The sequence below is a fragment of the Mirounga angustirostris genome, unplaced genomic scaffold, assembly GCF_029215605.1.
Source record: "Mirounga angustirostris isolate CCGP_5_RB_7025 unplaced genomic scaffold, mMirAng1.0.hap1 SCAF_15, whole genome shotgun sequence".
In the NCBI taxonomy this organism is placed as follows: Eukaryota; Metazoa; Chordata; class Mammalia; order Carnivora; family Phocidae; genus Mirounga; species Mirounga angustirostris.
Window position 1 is genome coordinate 93,530,268 of NW_026991723.1, and position 12,062 is coordinate 93,542,329.

Consider the following 12,062-nt stretch of genomic DNA (forward strand, 5'->3'; position numbering starts at 1 on the left):
CCATTCTGACGTCACCCCTGCTGGGCCACCTCAAAGGACAGCGTGGATTTGCAGCGAGTGATGTGGGAAGACGCCCATGAGAAAGCGTGTGTGTCTGAGTGTGCGCATGCTCACGGGTGTGCTGACCTCGGGGGGCAGAGCCGCGTCTGTCAGCGGCACCGTCTTCCCAGTGTGGAGTGTGGAGGGCAGAGACCTGCACCCCCACGGGCCCCACCTGTACACCGCGCGCCCGGCCTCCACCTCCATCCAGTCCAGCGCGAAGTCGATCTGCCGCACGAACGACGACACTCGCTTCACCATGGTGTGCGCGACCCCCAGGACCACCGTCGGCTGCTTCCGCATGATTCTGCCGAGCCAGCCCAGAGTCACGCCTGCCCCACCACGGCCTACAGCCGATCCCGCCGGGGCCACCCCTTCCCTCCAGGCCACAGCACTTGCGAGCTGGCAGGACCCACACCCCCATTTATCAAACGGTGATGCCACGCGGCAGGTGACAGAGACACAGGCCCAGGGCTAGGACCGAGCTCGGTGCCCGCTCAGCCACCTGCTCCATCATGCCCATGTACACCGAGCGGCCAGCAGCCCTGGGAGAGCCCACGGAGCTCCCTGCCCGCTGCCATCTACCTCACAGATGTGCTCAGAGCACAGGCCTCCCATGGGGCTCGAACCTGGGAGTGGGATGCAAAGTCCCTGCCCCCTGCAATGTGCCACGAAGTCCGGAGTGAGTGGAGAAAGGGGCTGAGAGGGGGCACAAGACTGAGGGTGAGGCTGAGAGGTCGGAGGGCAGCGACCAGGTGGGGCCTTGAGCCAGGAAAGGCACTGGGTGGATCCTGGGCATGATGGAGTCCCTGGCAGGCTCTGGCCAGCAGGAACACAATGGACCTGGTTCCCTGGTTGCCATGTGTGAACAGGCTGCTGGGGGTGAGGGCAGAAATAGGGTGTCCCCTAGAGCGTGAAGGCTTCTGGAAGGCAGCAGCAGGGGCATGGTCAGCTCAGGGGCTGCAAGCCAGACTGGTGCCCCTCTAGGACTCGGCCCGAGCGATGGGCAGGTAAGAGTCACCAGTCACAGAGTAGACAAAAGTGGGAGCAGAAGCAAAGTGGGGGGAAATCTATGGTTCAGCTTTGAGCAACAGATTAAGGAAGCCCCTGAGGCACCCCGGGGGGGCTGTCAGGACAGCAGGCCGACGCACAAGCCTGCGCTCAGGAGGGAAGTTGGGGGGGAGACGTGAATTTGGTACATAAAGACCCAGGATTGGATGAGATCGCTCAGGACACCAGTCAGATGACGTCTACAGGGCAGGAGCCGGGCTCGACTCACGGCAGGTCGGGGCCCAGCAGGCACTCACTCATAGAAGTGTGCCTTGGAGACGGAGAGGAAGCTGCAGTCCCTGTTGGCCTTGATGGTGAAGATGAGGGGCTCCCCCGTGAGCACGGCCAGCTGCCCCACCACCTCCCCGGGGCGCACGACGAACAGGCAGGTGTCCTCCTCACAGTCAATCTTCCGCTGGTACACGTGCAGCAGCCCCGAGACCACAAAGAGGATGTTCACGTCCTGACCAAACAAGGGGTGTGGGCTGGAGACCACGGGGGCTCTGCCACGGGCTGGGCTTCTGTGTTCGCGCTGTCTCGTGTCACTGTTCCTGGGCCCGGGCTCTCCCAGGAAACGTGTCAGCAGCATCCACAGTTTTATCGTTTGATTCTTTAGTGGCAGAAAGCCTAGCCACAGACGCTTACCCCGCCCGCACGTCAGCGGGTCTGTGCTGCCCACGTGCTCCCTTCTCTCTCCACGCGGCCCTGCTGAATCTCCCCGATCCACCCCCCCACACCACGTCTGCCAGGTGTGCCTGTGAGAGACTCCGATGCCCACCTCAACTCACCTGTGTCCATCACCTGGCCTCTCTCCAGACCTGCTCACCCTGCTCTAGTCAGACCCCTCCTCTCTGGTCCGAGCAGGAAAGGGCCAGTGCAGGGCTCTGGGAGACCCGAGGCTTGGCCCTCAGGGTCTGGGAGGCCAGGGGCAGACAGAGGCCGGCTCTGCACCCCGTGCCCCCACACAGCCTCCGAGGGGCCCCGGGTACCATGTGTCACAGAAGGCAGCAGTGAGGACTGAGGCCTGCAAGTAGGTGAGCGCTTTCCTGACCTATGGCCCAGACTGACTGGCATAAGAAAGTCAGCCAGCAGTCTGCTTCCTCTGGGGAAAAGGAAGAGCCTTTCCTGGTCATGGTACAGATAAGAGGGAAGAAGGGGGAGAGGGAGAGGGAGAGGCAGGGGCACCAATGCCCTCGGACAGCCTCAGACAGTCCCCTCGGGGGCCTGACGCCACCCTGCCCCCCAGGCTGTACCGCCTCGCCTTCCCCATCCAGGGCCCACAGGCTCCTGCTGCCTGGGCTCGTCTGTCCCCCAAGTCCTACCCAAGTCTGCACAGCCAGCTGCCATCACCTGGACCCCTATGAGGCAGGAGTGGAGGCCCAGGCTCGGTCTGCTCTCCCAACAAGACAGACCCGTCTCACCAAAGCTGCTCTAAAAGCAAACTAGGCAAAACACTGTCCACCATGCTAGTGCAGGAGCCAGAGAAAACGCAGCTCCTACAGAGAGGGACCCCCAGACCACGCCAGCACCAGGGGAGACGAGCTCCCAGGAGGGCAGAAGCGGTGGAGGTTATCTTTGCCCGCCCAGTGCGGCTTTCAGAATCAGAAATTAGGTCCATTTCATTAGAAAAATATTTTTCATCTGTATTTGGATCTGAGAATTGGGGAAACAAAAGCATCTCTTCTGCACCTGACTGTGAAGTCAGCGATGACTCCTGTTCGAATGCACATACGCGAGCGTCCATGAGTGTGGACACGCACCCTCCCCCACGAGGACAGGCCACAGCCCGGGGTAAAGAGAGAGCGCCCCAGAAACGGGGACGACAGGCCCTGCATCACACGTCCAGCGCGTGTCCAGGCCGGGCCACAGGGAGGCTGCCTCCTCAGCGCTCCATCCAGCGCTGGCCACAGCACTGGGCAGGCCTGGGGACCGCTCCCTCCCACCGCAGCCTTTTGCTCACCTGGTCTCCCTGCCTCGACACCACTGTGCCCCCCGGAACATGGAGAAGCGTCACCCGGCCATCCAAGAGCGAGGCGTCCTAAAAACAGGAATGCAGGAATCAACGCAAGGAGCGCGGACACGCGCTGAGGACCACCACCAAGCTGGACCCTGCACAGCCACCCACTCAGACTGAGGCTGTCGGCGCAGGACACCCCGTCAGGGGCCCCGGGGTCTTGTGAGCTCTACCTCCAGGAGCTCAAGCGGGCTCCCACAGGATATGGAGAAAAATGCCCTTGGGTCTCAGTGGTGGTGGTGGGGGGACCATTTGGGACACCCCCCCCCCAAAGCATTCTGTTCTCCACAGGCTTGCCCTCAGGGGAAACTATTTCAGCAGAGCCTAGCCTGCTGGTGTCCCTCGGGGCCTCACTGACCAGGGGAAGGAGAGGTCAGGGTGAAACACAAGTTCAATCCAGACGCACAGCCCTTGCTGAAGACAGACCAACGCAGGGGTCATAGCGTGTCCTGCTCCCCATGCCTCGCCGTCACATCACTCCACGTCTGTGGACTGCAGTGCCTTCTCTTTCTTTTCTCATCAATTATAAGTTTAATATAACAAATGTTAAAAGCAGCAATTCAAAACCATGAATGTTTTCAAAGGCTCACGGGGTTACTACAAGATCAGCTGGCAATAATGCAGCTACTATCTGGCTGGATGAAATGCTGGGGTATGGAGTCAGGGTATGCTGACGTCCCAAGTGAGGAAGACACCTCCCCCCGTTCCCCCTCTTCAAGCCCAGAGCCTAGGGAGCCTGAGTGGGAGGTGCAGGTGCACTGAGACAGGCCTTGCTCATCCTGTGCTTCCTCAGAGGCCTAGAAAGCAGGCCTGGGAGGTTGCTGTGCCCTCGGAGGCCAGGCAGGAGCCACACATTGGATCCCAGGTTCCTGAGAAAGGACTGGGCCCAACCCCAGCTGCTCCCTGCCTGGACCACGCTAGGGAAGCGGAGGGAGACCGCAGTTCCTCTGACCAGGGACGTCGTGTCCTACTATCAAGAAACAGCCACAAGGTGCACAAAACACACATGGGCAGAAGAAGACGCAGACCTGCCGGGGGTGCTGGAATTCTCAGACCAGAATTTTAAACAACTGTGGTTAATACAGGCTAAGGGCTCTAGGATGAAGTAGACAGCATGCAAGAACACACAGAGGTGGAAATCCTGAGAACCAAAGAGAAAAGCTGGAGATAAAGACAGGGTGGCAGAAATGAGCCCTTTGACGAGCTCGTCTGCAGACTGGACTCGCTGAGCAGAGTCTCGACGCTTGAGAACACAGCAATAGAACCCCTGAAATTGAAAAGCAAGCAAGCAAACAAAACTGATAAACAAAGAAGACGATACCCAAGGACTGTGGGACAATGACAAACGTGTAACATACACATGATGGGAAGGCCAGGAGGAACCCCCCCCCCCCAAATTAATGGCCCAGGAATGTCAGAGAATGCCAAGCAGGATAAATGCCAAAAACCCACACCCAGGCATATATAGCACCTTCAAACTACTGAAAATCAAAGATAAAGATCCTGGAAGAAGCCAGAGGGAAGAAACACCTGATCTAGAGAGGAACAAAAATAAGAATGATATCAACTTCTCCTCGGAAAGCACATGAGTAAGGAAAAGTCGAGTATTTAAAATGTTGAGAAAAAAACACACCAACCTAGAATTCTGTACCCAGTGAAATCATCCTTTAAAAGTGAGGGAACAATAAAGATGTCTAACAAATGAGAACCAGGGACTTTGTTGCCAACAGACCTGCCCTGAAAGATGTTCGAAGAACTCCTTCGGAGAGGAGAGAATGATCAAGGTCAGAGCCACGGATCTCCATAGAGAAAGAGCACAGGAGAAGAATCCAGCGAAGGCAAAATTAACACTTTCATTGTCCTCTTTTTTTTTTTTTAAAGATTTTATTTATTTATTTGACAGAGAGTGAGCACAGGCAGAGGGAGCAACAGCAGAAGGAGAACCCACACGCCCGTTTGTTTTTTTTTCAAGATTTTATTTTTATTTTACACCCAGCATGGGGCTTGAACTCACAACCCTGAGATTAAGAGTCACATGCTCCAGGCACCTGGGGCACTCAGTCGGTTAAGCATCCACCTTCGGCTCAGATCGTGATCCCAGGGTCCTGGGATCGAGTCCCACATCGGGCTCCCTGCTCAGTGGGGAGTCTGCTTCTCCCTCTGACCCTCCCTCCAACTCGTGCTCTCCCTCTCTCAAATAAATAATACCTTTAAAAAAAATAGTAAAGAGTCACACACTCCCCTGAGAGAGCCAGCTGGAAGCCCCTCCCTGTTCTTAACTGATCTTCAATACAGCAATGGCCGCAGCAATGCCGTACTCGGTTATGCATGCTACAATGACCCAGAGGGTGGCAGGTCAGGGTGATGTGGTTCCAAGTTCTCACACTCTACAGAGCAGTACAGTGTTTAAGAGGAAAACTCTGTTTCCCTACGCATCGAATACGTCCAACCCCACGTGGTGGGCCTTCCCACGCCCGGCATGCCTCCGGCTCTCTGCAACACCTGCTGACCCCACAGGTTAGGGGCTCGGTCCCACCAGACTCTCCCCACTTCAGACGCCAGCCCCAAGTAGAGGGTCCCCAGGGTGCACACAACTTGCTGCACAAGGAACTGTCTATGAATTGGAGGTTCCCACAACCCCTTCCTCGAGTTCGTAGAACTCTGGGAAACATGTATGCGCTGTCACTGGTTTGTTATAAGGGCATGAGTCAGGAAGAGCCCAGTGGAAGTGATGCATAGGGCGGGGTGTGGGGGGGAAGGTCACGGAGCTTCTGTGCCCTCTCTGGGTGCACCATCCTCCCCACGTGGGTGTGTTCACCCACCTGGACGCTCTCTGAACCCCATAGTTTAGGGATTTCTGTGGCGGCGTCATCACGTAGGCGTGATGGATTATTAATTCAGTCTGCAGCCCCTCTCCCCTCTCTGGAGGCTGGGGGTAGGGCTGAAAGTGCCAAGCTTCTGACTGTGGCTTCGTCTTTTCTGGTGACCATCCAGAGTCACCTCAGGAGCTGTCAGGAGCCACGGGCAGAGACCAAAACACATTATTTCTCATCATGTCAGTGTAATTTAAAAGTGGACTAGGATTAGGTGTAAATGTATCTTGCAAATTTAGGACAACCACTAAAAAAAGTAAAAAAGGAATATAACAAACCAGCTAAAAAAGGAGAAAAAACAGATCATATAAAATGCCCAATCAAAATTAGAAAGAGCAGAAAAAGAGTGGTAGACGAAAGTAACAAAAAACAAGGGCAACAAATAGAAAACTGTAACCAATGTGGTAAATAGTAACCCGATTATATCAATAATCACTTAAACATCAATGGTCTGAATGCACCAATTAAAAGACAAAGATTGTCAGACTAGCTACGATTATGTTGACTCCAAGAAACCCACTTTAAATGTAAAGACACACACAGAGTAAAAGTAGATGAAGAGAGCATGTTAACACTAATCCAAGAAAGCAGAAGCAGCTCTATTCATTTCAGATGAAACCGACTCCAGAGAAGGAAGATGAGCAGGGATGGCGGGCATCACATGGTGATAAAGGGTCCGTTCTCCAAGACGTAACAACCCAACGCGCCCTGTGTGCATGCCCGACAAGAGCGTGAACCTGCATGGAAACGACTGACACAGCTACAGGACAAACAGACGAATTCACTGTGACAGCTGGAGACTTCAGTCCTTTCCGTCAGGAACACCCAGACTGGCAGCAGAAAATCAGTGAGGACACAGAGGAACTCAACAGAACCATCCAACAACTGGGCAGAATTCATATCTATAAATTACTTCATACAAAAGAGCAGAATACAGTCTTCTCACGTGGAACACTGAGATAGCCTCTATCTGCCGCCATAAACCCCATCTTCAAAAATTTAAGAAAATGCTAATCTTACAATGTTCTCAGAGCATAGTGGAATGACACTAGAAGTCTTAACAGAAAGATAACTGGAAGATCCGAAAATACTTGGAAATTAAACAACACACTTTTTTTTAAAAAGATTTTTTTTAAGTAATCTCTGCACCCAATGTGGTGCTTGAACTCACAATCCCAAGGATCAAGAGTCGGACGCTCAACCCACTGAGCCACCCAATTGTCAATAAAATCGATAAGCCCCTAGCCAGACTAAGAAAACAAGGAAAAGAATATAATTAATATCAGAAATGAAAGAAGGCTCATCACTACAGATGTCAAGCAAAGTAAAAGGATAATAAAGGAAGACTGAACAACTCTATGTTCAACAATTTGATGTTGAATCATATGTTCAAAATGAGCCCATTCCTTGAAAGACACAATCCACCAAAATTCACACAAGAAAAGAGACTATCTGAATAAGACTATATCTATTAAGAAATTTAATCAGCAATTAATAACCTTCCAAAACAGAAAGCACCATGCCCATACGAGCTGGTTCACTGGTAGACTCTACCAAATATTTAAGGAAGAAATTATATCAATTCTCTATAGGGGCGCCTGGGTGGCTCAGTTGGTTAAGCCTCTGCCTTCAGCTCAGGTCATGATCCCGGAGTCCTGGGATCGAGCCCCACATAGGGCCCTCTTCCCCACCGCTCATGCTCTCTCTCTCTCTCAAATAAATAGAACCTTAAAAAAAAAAAAAAAAAAAAGGAAAGAAAAGAAAATGTATATAGATTGGGAAGAAAGACATAAGACCATCTTTGTTCTCAAATGATGTGATGATCTATACAGAAAATCCAAAAGAATCAAGAAAAAAACCTCCCACAACTAATAAGCAATTACAGCAAGGCTGCAGGATACAAGGTTAATACACAAAAGTCAACTGCCTTCCCATATACCAGCAAAGAACAAGTGGAATTTAAAATTAAAAACACAACAATATTTACATTAGCACCCACAAAATGAAATACTTAAATATAAACCTAAAAAAATACACATGAGAAAACTACAAAATTTTAGTGAAATAAATCATAGAATAACTAAATAATTGGAGAAATATTCCATGTTCATGGATAGGAAGACTGAGTATTGTCCTGATGTCAGTTTTCCCCAACTTAATCTATAGACTCAATAACCTTGTATCCTGCAGCCTTGCTGTAATCCCATCCAATCCCAGCAAGTTATTTTGTAGATATCAATAAACTGATTCTAAAGTTTGTCTGGAGAAGCAAGAGTCCCTGAATAAGCAACAATTCACTACAGCAGGAGAAGACTCACTATAAAGCCACAGTGATCAAGACACTATGGTATTGGTGAAGTGTTGACAAAGAGATCAATGGAACAGAACAGAGGACCCAAAAATATATCAACAGACCCCAAAATATAAATAGAGTAACCTGATCTTTGCCACGGGAGCAAAGACCATAAAATGGAGAAAATATAGCCCTTTCAACAAATGGTATGGGAACAACTGGACATCCACATGCAAAAAATGGATCTAAAGGGCGCCTGGGTGGCTCAGTCGGTTGAGCATCTGCCTTTGGCTCAAGTCATGATCCCAGGGTCCTGGGATCAAGCCCCGGGATCGGGCTCCCTGCTCAGCAGGGGGTCTGCTTTGCCCTCCGCCCCTGCCCCCGGCTAGAGCACTCTCTCTCTTTCTCAAAAATAAATAAAGTCTTTAAAAAATGGATCTAGATACAGACCTTATACCCTTTGAAAAAACGAACCCCAAATGGATCTCACAGACCTAAGTGCAAAATGCAAAATAAAACTCCTAGAAGATATACAGGAGAAAATCTACATAATCTTGGGTTGGGCGATGACTTTTTACATATGACACCAAAGGCATAATCCATGAAGGAAAGAATTTATAAGCTGGAAATCATTAAAATAAAAAAATTCTGCTCTGTAAAAGACACTGTCAAGAGAATAAAAAGACAAGCCACAGATGGAAGAAAATATTTGCAAAAGAGACATCTGATAAAGGACTGCTATCCAAAACAAACAAACAACTTTTAAACTCAACAATAACGAAACAAACTACCCGGTTAACAAGTGGGCGAAGACCTTAACAGATTCCTCACCAAAGAAGACACACACACACATGAAAGCATGGTCCATGTGATATGCTATCAGGGAAATGCAAATTTAAACAACAATGACATACCACTGCACACCTATTGGAATGGACAAAATCCATTAACGTACTGACGACATCAAATGCCGGTGAGGATGTGGGGCAGCAGGAACTCTCACTCAAGGCTGGGGGATATGCAGCAGGGTGCAGCCGCTTTGGAAACAATCTGGCGGTTTCTTGCAAAACTAAACCTACTTTTACCATAAAATACAGCCCTTGCACCTCTTACTGTTTACCCAAATGAGTTGCAAATGTAGGCCCACACGGACATTTAGAGCAGCTTTATTTACAGCTGCCAAAACCTAGACGCAACCAAGATTAAGTGAACGGATAAACTGTGGTTCCTTCCAGACAACAGAATGCTCTTCAGCACTGAAAAGAAACGACCTCTCAGGCCATGAAGAGACATGAGGAACCTTAAGTGAAGGAGGCCAACGTGAACAGGCCACACACTGTATGATTCAACGACGTGGTGGGAAAGGCAAAACTACGGAGACAGTACAAAGACGGGGGCTGAGGGAGGGCTGAACAGGTGCAGCAGTGGATTTTTAGGGCAGTGAACTACTCTGTGTGAGGCTGTCCCCACACGCCCCCAGAGCGCACACCACCTGCGTCACTCTGAGGTGTAAGGACTTCGGGGGTGACGACCGTCCGTGCAGGTTCTCCTACTATACCGAACGCACACCGGGCGGGGTCGTCAGTACTGGGAAAGGCTGTGCAGGGCAGGTGGAGGGGGGCAGCAGGTATACGGGAAATCTCCGTGTTCTTCTCAGTTCTGCTGTGAACCTGAAACGGCTCTAAAACATAGTCTGTTAAAAAAATTGAGTAAGTAGTGGAAAAGCCATCTGTGATACAGCTGAGGAGACGTGACGACTAGCGGCTGGGTGGACTGCGGTGCGAGGCCTTTCCCACCTGTGAGGATCACACGCCACCGCTCAGTAGTGGCTGCAGATAAAAGTAGTAGACATTCCAGATCTATAAAATGGAATAACCAAACTTGAGAACTCAACGCACAGGTTCAGCAGCAGATTAGACACTAAAAGCAGAATGTGAACTCTGATAAAAACATGTATATCAAGTTCAAGGACTTACAGGAATATGGGAAATACAGACAAAAGGGGTAAGACAGGGGCACCTGGGTGGCTCAGTCGTTAAGCGTCTGCCTTCGGCTCAGGTCATGATCCCAGGGTCCTGGGGTCAAGCCCCGCATCGTGCTCCCTGCTCCGCGGGAAGCCTGCTTCTCCCTCTCCCACTCCCCCTGCTTGTGTTCCCTCTCTCGCTCTCTCTCTCTGTATCAAATAAATAAATAAGATCTTAAAAAAAAAGAGGGTAAGACATAAAAGATAAAGGAGAACATACATTCCATAGAGCCTCTGAAGGAGAAGAGAGAAAATATGCAGAGGCAATATTTGAAGAGAAAATGCTGATAATTTTTCAAAAGGAGTTCAGAGGCCCAGACTGAAGAAGCCCAAAGAATTTCATGTAAGATAAACAAAAAGAAATCCACTCCCAGTTCTGAAATTGCAGGAAACCAAAGATGAATATCTTTTTTTTTTAAGATTTTATTTATCTATTTGAGAGGGACAGTGAGCAAGAGCAGGGGGAGGGGCAGAGGGAGCAGCTGAGGCAGAGGGAGAAGCAGGCTCCCTGCCGAGCAAGGGAGCCCGACGTGGGGCTCCATCCCAGGACCCCGAGACCATGAGTCGAAGGCAGACACTTCACCAACTGAGCCACCCGGGCGCCCCAACAATGAAAACATCTTAAAAGCAGCAAGAGAAAAGTTATTCTCAAAGGAGGAAAGACCAGCACACGACTTTCTACGGCGACGCTGGGGCCGGGGACGGTATGCGGCTGCCAACACGTCACCTAGAGCTCACCTCAGCCAACCGCCCTGCAAGCGGGAGGTCAGCCCACCACAGCCTCTGTGCTGCTCAGGACGGGAGGCAGAGCCTGGCCAGACCACTGCAGACACACGGCAACACGAGGTGCAGCAGGAGGCTCTCGGCTTCTCTCCTCCTTCAGCCCCCAACTCTGGCCTGAAAGCTGACCCAGCCGGGACGCTATGCTGAGCCGTGGGCACACGTGACAAAAATGTCATGAAAAACACTCTTAGGACCAGAGGGCCAGGGAAGGCAGCTCCTATGAGCAGGGCAGGCATGGAGGAAGTCTCCAGGAGGGCAGCCCTGTGGGAGAGCTATTCTGCTGTGTGTGCCCACCAAAAGCAGCGCAAGGAAACACAACAGAGGACCCCATGGACAGGTTTACGACGGGGGCAGGATGCTGGGCCAACCAGGAATCCATGAGCAAAAATATACATAATCAGTGCTTCCTTGCATCCTGCACAAAAATTAACTCCTTCTCATTAACACCTAAGAAAGGCAAAGCAATAAAACTTTCAAACAACAATACAGAAAACATCTTTATGAATCTGAAGTAAGAAACTATTTCTTAAGCAAGGCATAAAGGCACTAACCATAAAGGAAAAGACTGGTAAGTTTACTGTGTTATAATGAAGAACTTCTGTCCACCAAACGTACCATTCAGAAGGCAAAAAAGGCAAATGCTAGAGCAGATCATGTGCAAGACCTATAATCAACAACAGACTTATTTAGAAAATATAAAGAAACCCTTAGAGTCAAAAAGGGAGACAGAACAATGGGAAGAAGTCTCAAACTGCTGCCTCCCAAGAGGCAGACGAAGCAGAAACGTGGAAGGCGCCCAGCCCTACTTGGAATCCAGAAAATGTAATTAAAACCAAAAGCTCTACTCAACACTGTGCCCGTATTTATGTGAAGTGGAAAAGGCTGGAAACCCAGATGCAGGGCCAAGGAACCCCGGTCTGGGTGAGGGGTGACGCACAACCCACGGGACGCAGACATGTGCACGCATGTCCCTCCACAGCGTGGACA

At 50.7% G+C, this 12,062-nt stretch overlaps 1 protein-coding gene across 6 annotated transcripts in view; it reads right to left on the reverse strand.

Moving 5' to 3' along the window:
- The window catches only part of PNPLA7 (patatin like phospholipase domain containing 7), a 64,559-nt gene that overhangs the window by 29,393 nt on the left and 23,104 nt on the right, over positions 1-12,062 (reverse strand). For all 6 annotated transcript variants that reach the window (XM_045883610.3, XM_045883609.3, XM_045883611.3 and 3 more), the window contains 3 exons: positions 3,050-3,127; positions 1,347-1,552; positions 215-346 (listed from right to left, as the gene is read on the reverse strand). In XM_045883610.3, the coding sequence (XP_045739566.2) occupies positions 215-346; positions 1,347-1,552; positions 3,050-3,127 (416 nt within the window). The remainder of the gene's footprint in view (positions 1-214; positions 347-1,346; positions 1,553-3,049; positions 3,128-12,062) is intronic.